The sequence below is a fragment of the Carlito syrichta genome, unplaced genomic scaffold (assembly GCF_000164805.1).
Source record: "Carlito syrichta isolate Samal-C Ts95f unplaced genomic scaffold, Tarsius_syrichta-2.0.1 Scaffold306890, whole genome shotgun sequence".
Taxonomy (NCBI): Eukaryota; Metazoa; Chordata; class Mammalia; order Primates; family Tarsiidae; genus Carlito; species Carlito syrichta.
This window is the reverse complement of record NW_007250986.1, coordinates 140,092-164,351: the sequence shown is the minus strand read 5'-3', so window position 1 is coordinate 164,351 and position 24,260 is coordinate 140,092. Positions and strand designations below refer to the sequence as shown.

The 24,260-nt window shown below is 34.8% G+C and overlaps 1 protein-coding gene across 1 annotated transcript in view; it reads right to left on the bottom strand.

Moving 5' to 3' along the window:
- Positions 1 to 1,351: 1,351 nt before the first annotated feature.
- PHF14 (PHD finger protein 14) overlaps positions 1,352 to 24,260 on the bottom strand; it is a gene marked incomplete at its 5' end in the record, with an annotated part of 157,476 nt that continues 134,567 nt past the window's right edge. Inside the window, one exon of the mRNA XM_008063504.1 lies at positions 1,352 to 1,553. Coding sequence (XP_008061695.1) covers positions 1,479 to 1,553 — 75 coding nt within the window. The remainder of the gene's footprint in view (positions 1,554 to 24,260) is intronic.

The window sequence follows — 24,260 nt, the reverse complement described above, 5'->3', positions numbered from 1 at the left end:
CTTGGTTAATTTATTAAGCTTCACAGGGATCACTGGTAAAGCAGGAAATGCAACAGTCCCTAACTTCTATGCTCATGAGTGGTATAACACATGCTAACCTCTTAGTACCGTACCTGCAACATAATAGATACAATGTGAGCTATCATATGAATCAGGTATTGTTTCTTCTGTTCAAAAGTGACACTAATATAATCCCACTCTGTGTGAGTGTAGGTATTTTGAAATAGATGGATGTGGGAAAGAAAGAATGACAAATTACCTTTTGTATTTGCTTACTTCAAAGTCTCCCTGCAGATTCTGAACTGTTGTCTCAGCCTTTTCTTTGTCTCAAAGTCTTTGCTCCAAAATTCATCCAGGGCACTGATTCCATGGGCTCTGTGCTGACATCCATTATGAGATTCTTTGAGACTATCCTGAATTTTCTGTTTTTCCTTCACTCAGTTTCCTCCACCTCAGCCAATGTACAACAGCTGCACATGTCCCACTGTCATACACTGATGGAGTTTGTCAGACTCATGTGATAAAAATACGGCTATAGGGCAAATACCCTGATTCCAATCTCACATTATCTTATAAGCCTCCCCCCACCCCCAGTTCTGCTGCTTATCTCAAGACACTCTGCCTTAAATAATAAAACAAAGCTATCTGCCAAAAACATTCAGTTCAGCAGAAAACAAGTAGAGTCACTGTTCCTGCTGCGGTTGGCAAATGGCAGCTTGGATGTCAAGACCAGGGAGTGTGACGTGGCTAGTTACTGCGATCTGATAAGGGTAGGGCACAGAGGAATTCTGGAAAATTCCTAAACCAAAGCTGTTCTTGAAATGTCCAGGAAAAGTGCATAGGGTCCTGCATATGGTAGGTCCTTAGAAAAAAATTTTAAGAATTAAAGTCACGGCACTACTTTTGCCACAGAGAATGTTATTTCTTTTTAGTCAGTCTCTGGAATCTTAGAGTAATGTGTGATGCATACGTTTCTTGAAATCAGACTGGTTGGAGTTGCTTGCATTTCTAAGCGTTCCCTGTTCATTTTTGAACTATGTTATTTTTTCTTTATATTGATAACTGGAACTTATTAAGGCCCTGAAAGAAAACAATAGAGACTAGTAAGGAGAAAAATGCTTTAAAACTCAGGTTACAGATAATACTCTATCCCTGTTCCCAAATTTCAGTTAATACTCTTTTTCTTTCTTTCTTTCTTTTTTTAAGCAGGATTTTTTGAGAGGACAGAAAAGCTCCCACAGTGAGAGGGGACTGCCCATCTTTCTCCTTTTAAAAACTTTTAAAGATCCAGCTTTTACATAAAAGTTGAAATTGCGCTAAGACACACACAAATTTCAAATACAAGCTCCTATTTCATTTTCAACAACTTTATTGAGAACATTTTGCAAATTAGATTTTACAAGTTAACATTTTACAGTTAGAAATTTTATCTGCTACTACAGAAGTTGCAAACTTTTCAAAACACTACAGAAAATCTTTTATTTCTTTGGATTTTTCTGTTCCATGCTGAGCTCCTGAGATATATTTTTTCTTTCGGCTTCATTTTCATCTTCCTGTGAATTTTAAAAAACATTAAAATATAAGCTTTAGGACATTTAATCAGCTATGCTTAACATGTTTTAACTGTATTTATCTGTAAAACTATGAACTGCTGTGATTCTAGTAATCGTGGGGGAAAATAACCATAAACATAATGGTAAAATCATGTAACATTTAAATATTTACAGTGGGTGTTGTTTTATAATACATATTGACTAACACTTTCTATGATGTGTTTTTAAAAGCCAATTTTATCAATGCCCTAAAAATTACCTCTAAAGACACCTACTACTGAAGAGTATTCTTTGTAGGGGTGAACCAGATATTTTACTTCACTGCTTGATAAAAAACAATAAATTTAACTTCTGAGATATGTTATGTGCTCCAGCATGGCACTTCTGTCCCATCTAGCATACTTCCTTGACAGGTCTGCCAATTTTCCAATTACTTGTACCACCATATGTTATCTGAAGATCAGTCAGGTCTAAAATAGGAAACATGGGCATGTCAGGCTGGAGAATGCTCACAGTCTTCTACAGATCCGATTCTAAGTGGTGGCCTCATAATTCACAGCAGGCTCTAGTGGAATATGGTGAAGAAATGGAGTGACATCATAATGTCGTCTTCCATAGGAAGGAAGTGTATCTTGTGTTCACTGTGAAATGGTGACCTTTAAAGTGTAAATAATGAGAGCCTGGAAAAATATTTCATCTTGCAATTTGTAACCTATCTCATCACACACGTTCCTTCAAAATACCCAAGTACAAAGCAGTCCTAATACTTCTGATTTATCACATAATATCTTTATTTTTATTAATTGAAACAAAAGGCACTAACTCTTCAGTGAGTTAATTAAAGCACAAACAGCTATTTCTTAAAGTTTCTCTAGACATCAGATATAATATCAGTATCATCGAACATATTACCCCATATCTCTGTATTTGATAAAAACAAATGCAGTTGAATTAGATAATTGTAGAATACCAGGGATGGGGTTTTGAATACCATTTTGGCAATGTAATTTTAATATATTTTTCCAAGCATGATAGCCCCTATATATCATTTACTTTTTCTCCCAATTTATTTCTAGTGAATAGAGATCTCTGATTATGTTTGACTGACTCTTGACAGTTTATTCATAAGCAGGTGATTTCCACTTTTAGACAAAAGTTCCTAGAGTTTACATTTTAATTACATACTAACCAAAAGCAAATCTCACTTTACACTTTCTACTATCTTCTCCAGGTGAGACACTGTCAAAAAGTGTTAAATTAGCAGGTAAAGATACCAAGAACTTTTTGTTAGGTAACGCTGAATTTGGCAATATGTTTCTCAAGCAGGGTTCCATCTTCTGTGTCTTATATTCCTATGATCTAGCAGGACACACTTAGTATTTAGTTGGAGTCCAACAAATGTTTTCTTTTTTTGTGTTGGAGTCTCACTCTCGCCCAGACTGGAGTGCAGTGGCCGCTCCCGGCCACCGCAGCCTCGCCTGCTGGGCTCCAGCGATCCTTCCTCCTCAGCCTTCCGAGTAGCCGGAATTACAGGCATGTGCTACCACGCCCAGTTGATTTTTTGATTTATTGTAGAGATGAGGTCTCACTGCCCAGGCGGGTCTCGAACCCACAGGCTCAGGCAATCCACTCACCTCAGCCTCCCAAAGGTGCGGGATTACAGGCTGAGCCACCGAGCCCAGCTAATAGTTAACTATTCATACAAGCTACAGACCACACTGTTAGTTGAAATAAAAATTTGAAACTTCCCTCAACTTGAATATGGCTTAATACATGAATAAGATATAAAGATATGTCAATCCTTTTGTTGCTGATTTTTTCTTAGAAATATAATATAGTAAAGAGATATATGCATGTCTCTTCTGACATTGCCTCCTGTTCAGAACAGGTACATAATTGTTACACATCTTTCTTAATGTTAAGGACTTGTCTTACAATATCTTGTCTTTTTATGCCTTTAAGTCACTTAATAAGAGCTGATCTCTTTTTCCTTTTTCAAATACAGCTGTGGTAGAGATGCAAAAAGAATTATGGAGGAATGGAGTCATCTCTGTCTGCTACAGTAGAAACATTAAGATAGTTATGGTATAATGTCATCAATATAATAGTAACAGATTTTTATCACAAACAAAAGTGATAAAATTTGATCCAATAAGGCTCCAGGAAAGATTTGTTTGGAAGTGCTAATTTGTGGGTATAACATTACAGGTCAATTGTCATAAGAACTTTATATGTAGTTCAAGATTAATAAAATCAAGTAGCTCAGGCAGAAAATTAAATATCATTGACAAATGACTGCATAATGAATAAAAATGCAAAGAAAGGAAGCTTTTTACCAAAGCATTTCTTCACTAGTGGATATTAAATGTAAGCAAAAATTTCTTCTGATAGATGGCAGGTTTTTTTCTCTCTGCTGAGATAAGACATCTGTTTGTTTCCCAATGAAAGAAGACCCTTGCTACACGGATCATTTTCTTAGTGACAGTCCTGACAAGTTTGACATTTGTTTCATGAAGTGTTCTGAAAATGCCAGCAAGAAAATGTACCCTTTGTGGCTACTGGAAAGTAGACGTGCTTATCTCTTAATGTCTAAGCCTGTTAATTCATACTCCAGAAAACACTTTGTAACAACCTTGCAGATCTGCTAGTCACGTAAAATTTCAAGAATGTGTATTCATTTAACCACAACACCCTTTACACCAAATATACTTAAGTGGTTCTGTGGCCTTCTTGCTCTTTTTACACAGACAGAATTCGAGCACAGAGAATGATAATTTCTGGGCACACATGGGCCATGCAATAATAGCCTAATGCTCCAGATGGCAATATAAGACTAAAAGAGGTATTCTAATGGAGAAATAAGTAAAACCCCTGCCATGTGTATCCAAACTAAATCCCTCTTACCACTGAAAAGAACTTGCAAGATTTTGTTTAAATGTTTCCCAGTTTATATTATCAATTGAGGATAAAAGAGCCCCTTTCTTTTTCCTTATTTACAAATGTGATTTAGTTCTCAGAATAGTTCAATGAATTGAAGTCAATTAAGAAAATCTATCCATCCTTCTTTTCCTTTCTAAGCGCTAACTCAAAACAATGGCCAATTATTTTAGTACCCGGAATTTATATTGCTCAGGCAATACTTTGATGCAAATGTCTATGAGTACAGATCACTCTATATTTATTCTGTAGAATGTCAAGCTTGAATGATTTACTTACAGTTAAGAAAATACAAAGGGAAAAATTTCCTCATTGGTTCCTTGTATCTTTACAGATGGTTATATAAATGCTTTATAATAGAGAAACCTGGGAAATACCACTTAACCAAGTGGCCAAGGTTAACATCACCTGTAAAACACATTAAGTCCCTGATATGAGTCACTAAAAAGATCTTATCACCTCTGGTCTGTGGTATCCTTCCTCGAAATGTAAAACCTGAATCTAATTATAAGAAAACATCAGTTAAACACTCTACAAATAACTGAACAGTTGCCTTCAAAAGTGTCAAGGTCATGAATGACAAGATTCACAGATTGGAGGAAACTAAGGGGACATGGTGACTAAACGCAGTGTGGAATCCTGGACTATAAAAAGGACATTAGTGGAAAAGCTGGTGAAGTTTGAATATGGTCCATAGAGTAGTTAACAGTATCATCCTGGTGTCAATTTTCTGGTGTCTTTAATTGCACTATGGTTATATAAGGCAGTAACACTACAGGAGACTGGATGAAAGGCAAAAAGGAATTCTCTACATTACAATGCAACTTTTCTGTAAGTTTAAAATTACTTCAAAATGAAAAGATTATAAAAACAGAAAATAAAAATGGCTGCTTAAAGTTTTCTAAATTTAAATAAAGTAAGTAAAATGTATGGGCAAACATTTTTAAGAGGAAAAAAATTCAAGGCATTCGTATTCCCTACACAGCAAGAATAAACAGTTTGCTTTCCATTTCCTTTTCTAAGTGCCTAAAATGTTCACAGTGGTGATGCTATTGATTTTAATTTTTGTCTGTACTTTCCCTTATTTTTTTACTTTTCTACTTTGATAATAAAAATACATAGCTTTCTTTTTTTAAGTCCCTGTGTAATGTGGCCACATGAATTATTTCCAGAAATAAGTAAGAATAATGGGGATCTATGTTTACAAAGAGAATGATGTCAGTCGTTTTTACCTTATCAAATTTGCTGTTCACAGCAGGCAAAGGTACATGGTGATACAACAGTAAGATGAAATGAGAAGGTGTGGACAAGACTGACTTAAAATGTTTCTGTTTTCTTAATTAATCTTCTTTATATTTTAAAAATTCCTTTGACTAATCAGAGAAGCAGTTATTGTAATTGGATTCAAACTAGTAAAGTTGTCTGTATGCTTTAAAAATGGTCCTTTAAAAATATAACTACAGATAGTTTTTAGGGGAAAATAAGTAGACACACTCAATTGCTCTAACTACTGGCAGTTACAGAACAGGTGTAGAAAACAATGTATAACGTATTGTTTCATCTGTGGTCAAAACCTAACTTCTTCTATTCATTGAAAACATACACTACAGATAACACTCGGCAACATTTAAAACTGTGCTTTTAATACAGAAAATATGCTAGTGCTGCAAAATGAAGGAAAAATTTATCTTAATAATGGAAAAATACTGACGATAATGAAAATGTTTTAGGCAAAATGAGCACACTGCGTGCTTCAGACTAAAATTAATTAGAGTTTTTAACGTTTTACAATTCCACCGTAAGTCTTTAAATGGTGCATTTGCTTCACAGCAATAAACACTTGGATCATTAAGTAAAGTGCAAAATGTGTGTGATGTGCTACATTTAACCACCTTTGGCCTTTTTTTCCCCTATACTTCTGTATTCAGTTTTCCAATGCATTGAATAAGCAATTGAAGACTACAATTACATTTCCTGACTTTGCATATTTGAGATTCTTATTTCATTTAATACAAAAGGCAATTAATCTACCATTTTACAACTGAATTCCAACTTTAGTGAACCATGGTAGATACTGAAATGAACTTACAAGAAATGCTTAATTAAATTTACTGTAAAAAGTGTACAGTTTTTTTTCTTGTGACAGAAGCTGCACATTTAGCTAGCAATTCTAGGGCTATATTATAAAATAAAGTAATTTGAGGCATTGTTAGTAAACTCAGCTTAAACATATATGTCATGAAGTAGAATGAAATTATTTGTAAATTTTTACTTTTCCTATAACAAGTGATTCAAATAGAAGTCACTCAAGGAATCTCCCTTTACTAATATTATTAAATCATATCTTTTATTCTAATAGCAAATAAGATAGAAAAGGGCAGTGATAAGTTTCTAATTTAATGTTTGAGAATACACAAATAACGTCTGCTTTTCTTGAGCAATCACACCTCCCTCCTGTACACAATTCTGGAGCAGATCAAGTGGAGTAAGCTTGCTTTTCTAAGTCTTTAACTCCTTCTGTCACAATTTATTTCCTTGTGATGGCTTTTGGTAGCAAAGAAATGGGGCAGTTAAAAATAAGACTCTGAATTTTCCATTCATAATTTGGGATTAAGAAACTCTCTCTGAGAAGAAAGGCTCCAAAGACTGGCACAGCCATCTAGGCAGGCATATTTATACCAGAGGGAACAAAACTCAGTGAGTGAGAGGGGAGTCTGGCAAAACAGGCAGGAGAAAAGAAAGGAAATGGAATGAATGAAGGGTGTTAAGTATGAAGTAGGGCAGACTCTGAATGAGCATAAATGCAATTCTGTAAGTCCGTATCTTACATAAACATAGAAAAGCACAACTTCTATGATATGAAGTGTAGGTGCTGAAGATACATTTCAGTTTATGGAGCTAACCCAAAGGAACTAAGATTACTCTAATGGTCTTTTTGTCTTCAGACAGATCAGTTTGTATATGTAAGTATGTTTGATGACCCTTGAGAAGGTTATGGTCTTGACGATAGAAAATTCCTCTCTGCTAGTAGACTTCTAATGTCTGGGAAACGATCATGAAAGTATATGTTAGAAGTCTACATTACAAGCCCCAACACCGGTAACTTTTCTTATTTGTAACATTTTTGGTTTAAGAGTTATTACCAGATAGACAAGTGGGACCTCATTAAACTGACAAGCTTCTGCAAAGCCAAAGAAACCATCAAGAGAGCAGGGAGACAGCCCACAGACTGGGAAAATGTATTTGCCAACTCCAGGTCTGACAAAGGCCTAACATCTTGGATCTACAAGGAACTCAAACGTGCTGAAAAGAAAAAAACAAACAACGCCATTATAAAGTGGGCAAAAGATATGAACAGACACTTCTCAAAGGAAGACATTCAAGTGGCCAACAGACACATGAAGAAATGTTCAACCTCACTAATCATCAAGGAGATGCAAATCAAAACTACACTGAGATACCACCTAACTCCAGTCAGAATGGCCATTATCAATAACTCAAAAAATAACAGATGCTGGAGAGGATGTGGTGAAAAGGGAACACTTCTACACTGTTGGTGGGAGTGAAAACTAGTGTGACCTCTGTGGAAAGCAGTGTGGCAATTACTAAAAGCTCTAAATATTGACCTCCCATATGACCCCACAATCCCCCTACTGGGAATATACCCTGAAGAACTCAAATCACTCTATCAAAAAGATACCTGCACATGTATGTTTATCGCAGCATTATTCACAATAGCAAGGACCTGGAACCAATCATGCTGCACATCAAAAGAGTACTGGATTAAAAAAATGTGGTACATATACACAATGGAATACTATGCAGCCATAAAAAAGAACAAAATCATGAATTTCGCAACACCCTGGATGGAACTAGAGTCTATAATACTGAGTGATTTCTCACAGAAACAAAGATCTGAGTATCACATGTTGTCACTCATATAGTGGACCTTGAACATCTATCATAATACTAAAAGAAAAGGACTGACAGTGGTGGGAAACTATGGGGGGGTAAGGAGGGGAAGGGAGGTGGGACTAATGGTAGTCAATATGAATCTGGGGACAGGGAGACACCCATATCAACAAGAATGCCTGAACAATGCATATTTGTAAACCTAACCCTTAACTGTACCCCACAATTTTAAAATTAAAAATTAAAAAAAAAAAGAGTTATTACCTGCTTTTGAAGTATTTAGGTTGATAAGCTGGTGTATAGTTGGCACTGATTATAGAAAAAGAAACAAAAAACCCTCAAATTGTCAAATTCCTTAATAGGCCAACATATATGTACTTTCACATGCAAACAGCAAATGACTAATACATATTAATTAAAAGTTTATACTATACTAAGACATGATACTTTAAAAAATTCTTTAGTAAATATTTTTACATAAATCATCTACTCATTAAATGCAACATTTCAAAAGTCCAAATGTGCTATCTTTTAAAGACAGTACATATAAACTTCTACTTTCAACACAGGTACTCAATGAGAACAGATATTTCTAAACTTAAATTGTTTTATTTTTTTCTCCTAAATACACATGCAAGTTTACATTTCTAGAAGTTTAAAAAATTCTACCAAATTAAAATAAGGCAAAAATGATTTCTAAAAATGTCCAAGACAGGTAAGATCACTAGTCAAACTACAGTTCCATAATCAAGAGATTTTCAGGTTAAATACAAGTCAGTGATTGACTTATTTAAGTTTTTGGAGATATACATGCATCGTTTATTTAGTATGACTAGAAATTAATCAACAATAACTAAGTTCATTACACAAATTAAAGTATACTTATATATGGCATATTTTAGTTATTCATTAATATAAGCAATAGTCATAATAATGGGATTGGTCATTGTAGAAACAGTGCCTTCTTTAATAGGATATTGACAGCATTTTGTTTGTCCTTCACCAGACACTTAGAATTTTGATACAACACAGACTAAACAGGCATTATATGTATTAAGAGAAAAAAAATTTTTTTGCTTAGTCAGGCTCTAAGGTTAATTTTTACCAAAACTAACTTCTTTACTACCATTAGAAAAGTCATCATCATATTTGGCCATCTTAATTGATTGCACAATAAGAAATAAGAGAACATGCTAAAAATACAATTTTCTATTTTCTTGTCTGCCTCTTGATGTTCTAAGCAAAGTACAGTTATAGTTCATTTCACTGTAAAAAAACAACCCAGAATTTATATGAATGGTAATATAACAATCTTAATGCTACTTTAAAATAGACAAATGATTCTCAGAAAGTGAAGGGTAACACAAACTCCTTTAATGAAAACTGAATTAATTATATAGTAACTTGATTCCACTGAATCAAATTTATAAGATTCAGAGTAAAAACTAATTTGCATTAAGAAATAAAATAGTCTGATTTAAAGCATTTCAATACTCAAAATTCTTTAACTATTATTACTCCTGAGGCCAGATAAATTGTAAATATTAGAAGCTTACAATTTTGTGACTAAGAAACAACTTAGTATTTAAATAATAAAATGTCCAGACAATAGATTTTCAGTTAGGGATTTTATAAACTGTTTCTAGTTGAGATGTTTTCAATATACAACATTCTTGTTATGCAGAGTTGTCGAGGTATGCATCTCAAAAGCCAGTCACATTCAAAGATGGACTTTAGGCTATTTTGGAAGCAAGTATGATGTATATGGGACATCTCTCTGATTATATTTCTCCTTGGAGTCAAGTCTCAGAATACTAAAGTTTAAAAAGTTCTAAGACTAGACACCTATTGTATGTATGAAAATACTGACCACTAGATTGACAAGAAATATGAAATCAGTTTCACCAGATTTTATTTATTTAGTTATCTAATTTTTTTAGTAGTAGAAAAGGCATAGAGATTTTATTTAATGTGTATACATAGGAGCCTTCAGAATGTAGGTCCAACTTCCCAATGGAATACAAACTTAAATACTATTTTGAGGCTACAGGAAGAAATTTTCACCAGATTTTAAAAACTGCCTAAATGATGTAAAAATAAACAATTCCCCAAACTGTCTCCCAAACTCAAATGGTTTAAAACTACTTTCTAAAAGAAAAATAGTAACTTTATAGCTGAGAAGCCTGACAAACACCACCTGAAACAGTCAGCCAAAGTCAATATCATGAGTAATGTGCTGCATGTATGATGACATCATGTCCCCCTGATGCGATGCCCTGAGTAGTGATATCACCTTTGGTCTTGAGAGCCTTCCCAGCAGTCCATAAACTCAAACCCATCATGAGAAAATGTCAGACAAACCAAAATTAAGGGACACTCTACAAAATAACTGAATGGTACTCTTTGAAAGTGTCAAGATCATGAAAGACAAAGGAAAGATAAAGGAATTGCCACCAACAGGAAGAGTTTAGGGAGACATGATGACAATATGACACAGGAGAGCCTGGATCCAATCTAGGGCAGAAACAGGACACTAACAGCAAAGCTGGTAAAATACAAATACATTCTATTTACTTAACAGTGTTGTACTAAGGTTAATTTCTTAGGTTTTTCTAAGAAGTTAACACAAGGGGAAGCTGGGTGAGGGGCATATCAGAACTCTCCATACTACTTTTGCAACTTTTTAAAAATCTAAAGTTATCCCAACATAAAAAATATATACAGATAAATAACCTTTGTTACAGACTTAGAATTAAGAATACCTTGGTTTCAAGTACTATACAGTTAACTGTCAAAATTATATGCAGAGGAAATCAGAGTTGTGGTTAATGAGGTTTCAGCACTTCCATGATATGGACAGTTCATTACAGACTCCATACGGTAACTTGGCATTTACTACCTGCTAGTAAAATTGCACGGTCATTCAGTGACACTGAGTGATGCTTAACATACAAAACTCATCGTCATGTTTTTAATAATTCATGCAGTTTAAGAACCATTCAAACAAGATTAAACTGCAATATAGCAAAATGTAATATGATTGGTTTTTATTTTTTCAATTGTAGTTTCTTTGGGTAGCAGATGTTCTTATTAATACTGGTATTTTATTTTAGTACCTTTAACCAGCAGTTTCAAAATGATGTCTGACTATCAGCTAGAAGAAAAGCAGTATTTGTGCTTAACAAAATAAATTCTATGTAGAAGTATCATTTGATCCAGAACTGAATTATGTATAAAATGTCAAAAGAAAGTAAAAATGTTAGACAATCAACAGCTAAAGAATTCTTTTCCATTTTTTTTGTGGGGGAAGGCAATTCACTGACAGACTTGATTGATCAAATAATGTTCTCATTTTAGAAGATGCTGAGGTATATTCTACCCCTTGATTCATACTAGACATTTTCTCTTTTTAAAGATGGTATTAACTTTTGAAGTAACTGCTATTCCTAGAATCTTTTCTTTCTTTCCCCCACAAAAATTTATTGAATAATGATTGTGTGCCAGGTACTGGGCGAGGTGCTGGAGACAAAGATGAATACAATGTCTTACTGCCTGGAGGATGTCCTGCTTCAACTGGGAGACAGGCATGCAGATACTCACGATGCAACTGAGAAAGTACATAATAAAGTACATTCAGGCATACAGATTTGTGATAAAGAAAGTAGAACCATGATGATATATAAGAAGAGGTCTTTTAAATGATTAATATTCTACAGTGTTGGGTTATGACGTCAAATTAATATAGTTTTCACCATGCCCAAAGATTAGTACCGTGAATTTTCAAAACAAATACTTCTCAATGTAACTTACACTGATCTTTTGCTAAGATAAGATCAACACCAAAAACCACACCTTTCAGAAATAAACTTATGTTTAGAAAGTGAATTTTTAAAACTTTACTCCCAAGTGAACAGATTAAGTTGCCTGAAATATCCTTATTTCAAGTTGAATGTTGTTTTCCCCTGAGTGAACCCATTAATCCTTGTGGTTTTATTGAAAATTAATAGCTCATTAGATATCTAAGTAACACATCTCCTATGGCACATTAACTTGTCATGGATTAAAAAACAGTTGATTTTGCTTCAAGAAAAATGAAAAATACTATTATAGAAAATTTCACATAAAAAATTCCCCAATAGTGGCATTTTATAATGTGTCCAAAATAACAGCCATATTTCCACATCTTGAATTTACAAATAATCTTAGTTACTACTTTGCTTTTTTAATTAAAAATAATTAAATGTTTTAGACTATTTGTTTTAAACTGATTTAAACATAATGAAAATAATCTATTGGAATGTACTGAAATGATTTACAAGAATAGGTTACTTGGCAAGTATCAAATCACTTCTCAAGCTTGCATGAAAATGCATTCATTTAGCCAATAGTTTCTATGGTCTATTAATTATTTTTAAGTATAAAAATAATATAATACAAAGTATTTCCCAATATTTCACAATTTAGGCTATGAGATGTTAGAAAAATATTATTTTATACAATGACATTTTAAAATATCTTACTTTAAAAAAGATCTCCAGCAAGCTACATAAGCACATATACACTGCTCCCTGACTGAGCATCAACTAGCTATGTGCCTAGTGCTAAAAAACAAAACAAAACCTGGTTTATAAGACAGACACAGTCCTTGCCTTATGGAGTTTACAATCTATGACTAAAACAACTCTTACTAGAATAACTGTATCACCGCAATTATGATACATTCAATGGAAGAAAAATATTGTGCTCTGGAACTTTTAGTAGAGGAACCTAAAAGTTTCAGTGAAGTCCCTCACCCTCCAGAAAATGATTAATACATTGAGACCTGAAAGATAAGAAAAAGCTGGTCACAGAATGCTCTAAGTAGTGGGAACAGAGAAGGGTACGCCAGCCAAAGTCCATGAGAGAGAGGAAAGCAGTGGAAAATGACATGAAAAGGCCAGCAGGGCCACTCTTTGGGTTCGAGCATTACACAACGTTCATGGTTGGTTACTTGCAACACACTCATAGTTGTCCTGTTCTTCTACGCAATTGTGCAGTAGAGGAAGTTTAGGCTTTGTGGTCAGTGACTGACAAACCTAGACGCAAATCCTAGTTAATACCATACTATCCTAAACTACTTTGAAGAAATCACTTGAACTTTCCAGACCTCAGTTTTCTCATCGATAAAACAGTAGCAACTATTTTTTGATGGCTCACGGTATTAAATAAAATGTGAGGAGCCTAGCACAAATCCTGGCCTCCAGAAAGCACAATGAGATCTTTTCTCTCCAGTATCCAGGCTTAACGTTATGACAGGTTATACCGGCCTACTGATGGCAGGTAGGTGGAGGGGATCCTCTTCAAATCAGTGCTTTTTTGGCTGAATACCCATTGCTATGATATTAAATAGAACCCAACTCTACCTATGTCTCTCTAATTTCTTGATCTTGCTATTTCAATCGTTTGTATTAAAATATAATTGTTGCATTATTCAAAGACATTAGGAGTAAAAAAAATAATTGGATAACTGTGGTTAAAATACTCATTCATAAGTAATAATTAGGGAAAAACCAATAATTAATTTCTGAAAACCACACCACGGACCTTCACTGGCATTTCTGACAGAGGTGCTCCCCAGAGTTACCCAGCAGTGCATAGGATGTTGCCACTGAAGATGAATGCAAACTAATGCTTTTTCTCCTGGAGTAAAGCTACAATCTTAGTGTAAGGGTGCCATGGAAAGAAAAATAATCTTTGGAATCTAGTAGGACCAATATATAAGAACAATAAATATTGATGTAGTATAGAAATCAGACAAACGTAATTTATTGAATTGACTTAAGATCCCTTTAGGCATATAGTTGCATAAAAAACAAAATAGGCCATATTCTTACAGATTAAAAAGTATTCTTAGATTTTTAGAAATAATGAATATTGAACTTGGAAGAGGATAGAATTCAATTCACTTTTAAATTTTGTTTTTCTGTAATTATGTAAATACATAGATATGCTCACATATACTCAGAAAGATATTTTAAATTGAGGTCTATATAAATAAATGGCAAATATCACTATTCCTTATTACAAATAGTAATTATTAAATAAATAGTCCAAGCTACAGGAATAAAGTTTCACTGTAGTGTAAATTCCATATAAATAACCTGGTCAGATCTATCAGTTTCTTTGAAAAGTATCAAACTATCATTATGATGGCAGACTACTACAGACAAGCACTGATTCTGGGTAAGACATGCAGGGAAGCCTGCTGGGGAACTATCCTCATTAAAAAAAAAAAATAACACAAGATGGGGCATCCCTTTTATTGGCTCATCTCTGTATATTATGAAGGGAGGACATGGCACCTGGAGACCCTGCAGCCGTCTTGAGACCATGGGGACAAATCTAAGGTTAAAAGTCAATAAACTGATAATGACAGAAGACAAATAAAAAGATCTTCTTTAGCTAATCAACCCTATAATCATCTAGTTTTCTCAATTCTGAATATACAAAGTGTGAAATGTCTTAAATAGTTGGGTTTTCTGTTACTTAAATCATACTTACCAGTACAATCCAACATTGGCAACTTTCTTAAATGTCTTCTAGTTCTGAGACTTTTTTTCTCTCATCTTTTATTTATTTAATGTATCTTTTTTTTTTTTTTTTTTTTTTAGTTGGAGTCTCACTCGGTCGCCCAGACTGGAGTGCAGTGGCCGCTCCCGGCCACCGCAGCCTCGACCTGCTGGGCTCCGGCGATCCTTCCGCCTCAGCCTTCCAGGTAGCTGGAACCTCAGGGGCGCGCTACCACGCCCGGCTCATTTTTGGTTTATTGTAGAGATGAGGTCTCGCTGCCCAGGCGGGTCTCAAACCCGCGGGCTCAGGCAATCCACTCACCTCAGCCTCCCAAAGGCGTGGGATTACAGGCTGAGCCACCGAGCCCGGCTTATTTAATATATCTTTAATGTTGTCCTTAGGACTCTGCTATCCTTTGATAACCTTATCTGGAGATGACTCTAACGGGCCAAATGCCACCTATTTTATGATGATTTTCCAGTTTATACCTTCAGCAATACTAAGCATGCTATTTTTCATAATATGGATGTTCAATAATTATTCAGAAAATTAGTAACTCTCCATTACACTATGAGGGAATCTTTAATAATATTTCCTTTTCCTTATTTTTAAAATTACTGGTATGTCTTTTATAGACAGAAGATACATAAGAGAATGTGGCTTATTATAATTTTCTTTTAAAATAGAAAATAAACTGCACTTGAATGTTTGTGCTTTTTCACACGTTTGCCATTGTTTGAAATACCTTATTGACAATGACTTTTCAAAAGGCTGATTAAAGCAGGAATAAACTGAACAACAGCAGGCAGTAAAGACTGATATCATTTGTCCCCTTGGAATGCAGGTGTCTGTTGTTATTGTTAGAGAGTTCAGCACACAAGTGACACATCCCGTAACTACTGTGCTTTATATGCTTCATATACACAATAGCATACTAAGCATGTGATATGTTCATTTTTGGAAAACTGTTAAGAAAAACTGGCAATGTTTTGATCTTTGGAAAATATATAGAATTCTAACATACAAATAAATCTATATGCATCATTTAAACTAAACCTTACTTTAAAAAATAAAGATGAACGTGAAAGAATGAAGAGAACAAAGAGAACATAAAGAATAGGGAAAATTAATGAAAAATGTCCCCCTTTCCTATCTCCCTCCTTTCCTTCTTTCTTGTTTCTTCTTATTTATTCAACAGCTATTTAGTGGATACCTATTATGTGCCACATGGCAAGAACAGAGAGGAGAACAAACAGATATGATTTCTGCTCTAAAAAAAAATACCATACATAAATATCCTCATGTGTCTTTATCATTACTTGTTATGAAATGCTGTACACACAACCATAACCATAACTTCTATACCTATTTTTACCCTCTGGATATTTCCTCATCCTATCCCTCTCCCTTCTTCTTACCAGATATGACCAGTACAATAAATTGGACAGTAATCACTCTGCAGCATGTTTTTATACTTCAACATTTTATATGAATGTATCATACTATGTCTGTCTTCTACAACTTGCAGTTTATTTTCAATATTACACTTATATATGAGTATTTATTTGCATCATACTTTCTTAATATAGCATACATGTTTTCCATCTCAAAAGCTAGTTAGTTAAAGTCAAGATAAGAATAAGCATATCATTATTATCTCATCTTGTTTTGGAGATGTAAGTCAACACAACTAGAAAAGAGAAACAAGAAGCATATAAATTGTAAAAGAAGTAAAATGATCATATTTACTGTATACTTAGAAGTATCAACAGAATTTATTGATACCATGCTATAAACAACAAGATAAATCAGTGAGAACTTCTACTGATACTATGAGGATAACAAACAGTAAAACTATAGATTGTTCTTCACAACTTTTAAATTCTGTATCAATATTCCTTTATCTCCCTAAATTTCAAGACTGGTTAAAGCAAGATTACTACCCACTATGTGTATTTCCAGGAAGAGAAAATTGATATATTAAATAAGCAATTCCCATTCAAAAGATAAATCAGATGCTAAGGTAAGTTACAACAGATTTCTTTTCTAGACTATGCCTCTCTATTAAGAGTCGTTAGATTTTAGTACTAATCAAAGATCATTTGATCCATTCTCTTTACTCTGCAGATAGACAAGCCATTCTCAGAGTAGATAACTTCCAAAGTCCCAGAGCCAATTAATGGTAGAATCCAAATTAATGTCTCCTAAGTTGTGGTCTGGAACCGTCTGTCATGATTGAGTCAGTATTGACCATAATGAATCAATATGATTTTAAATCAAATGACAGGGTATCCAGCATGTAAAAAAGAAAAAGTCTGTGTATGTACCTGTGTACCCTATGAATTGATCTTACATTGAAAAAACAATTGTGATGTTCTTACTCAAAACATCTACATGAGCACAGAAGAAAATGCACAGGCTGTGGTGCTGGACAGACCTATTGGGATCCTGTTTTGGCATTTACTCTTTGGAGTGACCTTGGGAAAGGCACATAACTCTTTGGTATAAGTTTCCTTACCTGCTACATGGAAAAAAACTCAAAACAAACCTCAAACTTTGGGTTTAAACAAACAAAAAAGGAGTATTATGCTAATAAAGTTATGCTATTAAAATGTCTGTAACACAGTAGACACTCAAAAGAATGCAAATTTTAAAAACTATAGTCCAAAGTTGAGCTCAGATGCACATGCTTGAACAAAGTGCTTTTTTTTTTCTTTTTTTCTGGGGGGTGGGGGGAGTTGGGGTCTCTTTCACCCAGGCTGGAGTGCAATGGTACAATCACTGCCTCGACCTCCTGAGTTCAGGCGATCCTTCCACCTCAGTCTCCTAAGTAGCTGGGACTACCGGTGTACAACACCATGCCTGGCTTAATTTTTTTGATTTTTTTGTAGAAATGATGCCTTGCTATGCTGCCTGGGCTGGTCTCGAACTTCTGGGCTCAAACAATCCTACTGCCTTGGCCTCCCAAATTGCTGAGATTACAGGTGTGAGCCACTGTTCCTGGCCAATAGTGCTTTTTCTTCTAATCAGAATAAAAACAATTTTTTGCATCTTTTTCTAAACTATAATTTTAGTATTACAATACAAAAATTAATTGTTCTAATTTAAGAATTGTTAAACTTTATATATATGTGTATATATATGTATATGTTTCTTTTTTTTTTTATTAACCTATGATTACGTGTCTTCTATGTACCAGGTTCTGTTCTAGGACATGGAGAAACTGGTGGGCAACAGTATGTCTTCATCCCTACAGATCTTAAAATTTTAATAGAAGGAAAAGGCAATAAACTGTTAACAGAAATAATTTCATATTTTGATACAGTGAAAAAGCAGAAAATAACAGAAAGCATTGGCATGCTTTTTCTTAGGCAAGGTAGTCAGGGAAACCCCTCCACAGCAGAGGTGACATTTTGAGCTGAGACATAATGATTGGAAGGACCAGTCATGTGCTGATCTGTGAGAAGAGAATGCACAGGCAGAAGGGACAGGGCAAGGGCCCAAATGTAGAAACAAGCTCAGCATGTACAAGCATCAGAAAGGTTGAGGTATCTGGTGAGATACGAAAAGTTAAGTGTGACAACTACAGTAGTTGACTTGCAGTAAAAAGCCATCGGAGAGTTCAAGAATTTAATATGATTTGATTTTTAAGTTGTAAGCTTATTCTGGCAGTATAGAGAAAGAAGAGTAGAAGTCAGTCAGAAACACAACTAGGGAAGTAAGGATGAAGGACACTGCTATGGTCAGGACAGGAATGACTGTGATGTGGAGTCCTGTATTGGGAGTGGAACTGGAAAGACGTGTCACACGCTTTGGAATGAAACAAAGGAGAGTAATAAGAAATCATTCCTCTGCTTCTGGCTCTCAAAAATGGTGGAACTGAGTTGGTAAAGACTGGGAGAAGTAGATTGTGATGGGAATGAAGAAGGATCAGAAATCAAGAATTCTATGTTGGCAACATTAAGTTTCAGCTGATCTTTAGCTATTCAAAGTGAATGTCAGGCAAACATTTGCATATATGAATTTTGAACTTGGGTGAAGAGTTCATGGATAGTATTAACATTTAAAAGTCCGTAACACATAGACATGATAAGACTACATGCAATTATCCAGGGATATATAAATATAGAAGAGCTGCAAGGAGTGAGCCTTAGTAAAACAACTTGAATAGAGATGGAGAATTCATAAAAAGGCTGAGGCGTTGCCAGTTATGAAGGAAGAAAATCAGGAATGTATGGAGGTCACAGAAACCAAGAAAAGAAAATGTTTCAAGAAAGAGAGAATGGTCAACATTGTCAAATGATGTTGAGAGGTCAAGTGAGATTCAGACAGAGGCAAAACTATTGAGCTTGATAAGAGACTGTATGTGACATTAACAAGAGTCATTTCTGTGAAGTAATAGGAACCAAATCTGGCCAAATGTTTAAAGACGGAACAGGAGATGCCACTTTGCATCTCACCCTTCCTCCTTAATGTCAGGAACCTGGATATAGTACTCAGGTGGAGCAATAACAGCCATCTTTAAAGCCACAATGGAAAGACCAAAAGAGTCATAAAAATCACTCAATAGCCTTAAGCTGCTGACTCTCTGGGATTCTTAAGTATTGCATTTTATACCCCCTATTATTTAATAGAGAAAGGATAAAAGGATGAAATGTATCTCCCACCCCCAAACATATGAAATGCTTTCTATTCTAGTCTCTTAAGTTTCTTTTTTTTTTTTGAGTTGGAGTCTCATTCTGTCACCCAGACTGGAGTGCAGTCGCCGCTCCCCACCGCAGCCTCGACCTGCTGAGCTCCGGCGATCCTTCCGCCTCAGCCTTCTGGGTAGCCGGAATTACAGGCACGCGCTACCACGCCCGGCTAATTTTTTTTTTATTTTATTGTAGAGATGAGGTCTCGCCAAGTTGCCCGGGCGGGTCTCGAACCCGCGGGCTCAGGCAATCCACTCACCTCAGCCTCTCAAAGGCACGGGATTACAGGCTGAGCCACTGAGCCCGGCTTCTTAACTTTCAATTTGACACAAACAACCAAGAGCTGTGGCAACTATTTGCACAAAAACGAGTCCACTGCATTTACTGTAAGCAGAGTATCTTTCATTCTCTCGTTTCAAATTTACATTTGAGATTTACATGTCCTAGTTATGCTGGAAATGGCCATAAGAAGCTGAATGTATGTATAAAAGGAAAACTCTCACACTCACCGAGTTCTCTGAATGCTTTTGTAAAAATGTGCATATATGTTGCATTATACCCCCAACCACAGACAGACAGGCAAGTACAAATTCTCTTCCTCAGCTCCAATTTAGTGCTCTGAGAACCATCTCCAGCTAATTGTGATCAGGAACAATGTAATATTTTGTACTTTGAAAACTTACTTCTTAAAGCATTTCCAATTTTGGAAGAAAAAGAGAAACACACAAGGAAATGGAGGTCCTGAGAAGACAACTGTTCAGAAATGTTGCTGTACTACAGAAATGGGGCAACAGCTGGAGAAGGAAGGAGGACAAGGTTAGAGCCTCTAAAAGAATGAGATATATGGCAAAGGAAATATTAAAGGGAAGAAGTTCCTCTCTAAGGAAGTTACTTCCCATTTGATATTCCTGTGGTATTAGTCTCAAAAATAGTCTTAGATCACACTAAAATTCTTTGATTTCAAAATATAATTTTGTTAGGTTTGCATCTTGTATGAGAAAAAGGAAATGTAATTTTGTAATATATAAATACATATTTTACTATAAGAAGTGACCATTCATGAGTTTATTCACTTTGCTTTTTAAAATAATGAATAGAAATTATGCTTTTATGTTTTCCTGTTTACTTTCCAATATTAATCCAACAAATTTAAAATATAGTAATGTGTAATGTATATAACAGAAGTGAAAGAAAAAGCAATTTAAAGGCTTAGTGTACTATGATGTTAATCACTGTTTTAATGAAATAGGATTAGAGTAATATTCCATATATCTATAAGCCATGTTACTTTTCATGCTTGTTAGAGTATTTCCTTATGGTATTAACAAAGTACATAGTTATTTGATTAGAAAAGTTGTCCTTTAAATAGTCTGATAAAATTAAGTATATTAATAAAAATTACTGCTATAAATTTGTTACGAAACTGTGCTAATTGCTTTAGGCAACAGTAATGTTAAGACTGGAAAAATCCTTTCATAAATTATAACAAATGAATTAGCAACTTTGTATTATTATTTAAAAAATCTGAAAATGCTAACTCTTTTGTACTCATAGTGAAATAAATTAACAATTTGGAGATTTGCTAATTTTCAGTCTATTAAGTTTATAGCAGCAATAATGATACTATAGTGACTTTCAAAAAAATGTGAATTTTTCAGATATAAAGAACATATATATATAAAATTTGTTTTTCTTCCTAGAGTCTTACTGAAATGGCAAATAAGAAAAAACGGAAAAAAAAAAAAAAAGAGAGAGAAAGAGGGCAAGTAAGTACATACAACTATAATAGTAGGAATAATAGAATCAAGGGAAGACTCCTACCACATTCTAAAAATATCAAAAATATTTGCTGGGAATCATCAAAACCAGGTTAGTCCCTTGCTGTCTCCCCTGTCCCCAGAGGATAAAATAGACATAACAATTTACTATCTTAACCATTTTTTCAGCATGAAGTTCAGTGGTATTAAATACATTCATAATGTTGTGTAACTATCACGCCATTCATCTCTGTAACTCCATCTATCTTGTAAAATATAAACTCTGTAACCATGAAACAAAAACTCCCCATTCTTCTAGCCCCTGGCAACCACCAGTCTACTTTCTGTCGCTCTGATTTTGACTACTCTATCTCATATTAGAAGAATCATACAGTATTTGCCTTTCTGTGACTGGTGTATTTCACTTAGCATGATGTCTGTAAGGTTCATCCATGTTGTAGCATGTCATATTCTTCTTCCATTTTCATCCCTTCATTTATTACTTCATGTTGCGAACATTCAAAGTCTTCTCTTCTAGCTTTTAAAAAATATACACTAAATTGCTGTTAACCATACTCACCCTACAATGCTACATAGCACTAGGAATTATTCCTCCAACCTATCTGGAAATTTATATCTGTTAACCAACTTCTTAACCTCATTTCCCTATACCTTCCTCAGCCTCTGTTAAGCACAATCCTATTCTCCACTTCTATGTGATCAATTTTTATTTTGGCTTCCACATATGAGTAAGACTATGCAGTAGTTACCTTTCTGAGCCTGATTTATTTCATTTAACATAATGTACTCCAGGCTCATCCATGTTGCCTCAAATGACAAGATTTCATTCTTTTTATGGCTGAATGATATTCCGTTGTGTAAATATGTCACATTTTCTTTATCCATTCATCTGCTGATGGATATTTAGGTGAATTCCATATCAGGGATATTGTAAATAATGCTGCAATAAACACAAGAGGGCAAGTATCTCTTCAATATGCTAATTTCCTTTCCTTTAAAAGATATAAATACCAAATAGAGGCTTTGCTGGATTGTATGGTAGTTCTATTTTTGTTTTGAGAAACCTCTATACTGTTTTCCATAGTGGCTACACTAATTCCAGAGTGGCTATTCTAATTTACATTCCCACCAACACTGTATGTAAGAGTTCTTTCTCCACAACCTTGTCAGTGGTTTTTTGTCTTTTTGATGATAGCCATTCTAACTGGAGTTAGATGGTATCTCATTGTGGTTTGATTTGCATTACCCCAATGATTAGTGATGCTGAGTATTTTTTTCATACACTTTTTGGCCACTTGCATGTCTTCTTTTGAGAAATGTCTATTCAGATCATTTGCCCTTTTTTTAATCAATTTTTTTCTGTTGAGTTCCTTGTATGTTTTGGATATTAGTTCCTTATCGGATGAATGCTTTGCAAATATTTTACCTCATTCTTCAGGTTGTCTCTTTACTCTGTTGCTTGTTTCCTTTGCTGTGCAGAACCTTTTTAGTTTGACATAGTCCCATTTGTCTACTTTTGTTTTTGCTGCTTGTTTCAACAGTACTGTGGGTTCTTCTTCCATAATTTTCAAGTCACTTGTCTACATATATTTTACAGACTATAGGTATCAATAGGACAGGGGTTATGCCCTGTCAGGAATACCACGGTATTTCCAGCAATGATCACTGGACCTTATACTTACAAGATACTCAGTAATATTTGTTAAATAATGGCAAGAGGAAAAGCTAGAAAAAAATATGCCAATATTGTGGGGTAACAACTGTGTAAAGAAACAGCTTCTTCACTCTTGCACTATGATTGCTAACATTCTGTTGGCTGATGAGATCATGTGAGCTGGAATGTCTTCTCTGAAAGGTTGAACTGAAGTTTCCCTTGGATCTGACTCTAGAAGACTCTACAAAGTGATCCTGAAGAATACAGTTGTGGAATTTTTATCTAAGCTTCACATGATTTTCAAAGGAATTTTCTTTTCCCATATGGAAAAAAGATAAAGCATTTAAGGGCATCTATTCAAATTCTGAAGTTCTGAAATTACAATTACAGTATTTTTTAATTGCACTGAAGTAGATATACATAAAGCAGGACATTTTTACTGAGTGAATGGGATGTTCTGTTTTGCTGCAATGACATAAGTACTTACATGTTAGATACGCATGTGTTATCTACCTTGCTATTAAATATTCTCGCTCTTTTTTTTTTTTTTTTTAAAGAGATAAAGCTATGCCCAGGCTGGCTTGAACTCCTGGGCAAGTTCAAGTTCCCACCTCAGCCTCCAACAGTGCTGCATTTATAGGCATGAGCCACAATACCTGGCCTAAGAATTTCTTATGTGGATGTATTTTAAAATACCAGTGATGCCCTGTTAAGCATTTAAGCTTAAAATGTTTATGCTAATAATAAGATAACTTAAGTAATTTAGATTTGAAGGTATCCCTGTTTCCTTAGGATACATTTCTGAGTAGAGTTATTGGGTCAGTTGGGCTTCTCATGTTTTGTAATAGCTTTGCTAAAATGCTTCCCCAGAAAAGCTGTGGAGAATAGGAAGAGGAGGAAACCAGAGGCAAGGGAGGTGAGAAAGCTGCAGGTGTAACGCAGAAAAAATAGAAGAAGGGAAGAGAGGGGGCCGACAGGCTTAGTGACTAAGAGTTGGGGGATATTAGTTGAAATGAGATGTTCAGGCTAATTATACTTTAAAGCTTCTACACTTTTGGCTTATTTAAAACTCTACTGTCACCTGGATTACTGCTATCCCTTACATGTTTTCATGAGACTGTTCTTATACAGTATGTAGATGTCTGTAGTCCTTGAGGGAAAAGTTGTGTGCCACCAAGCTCTG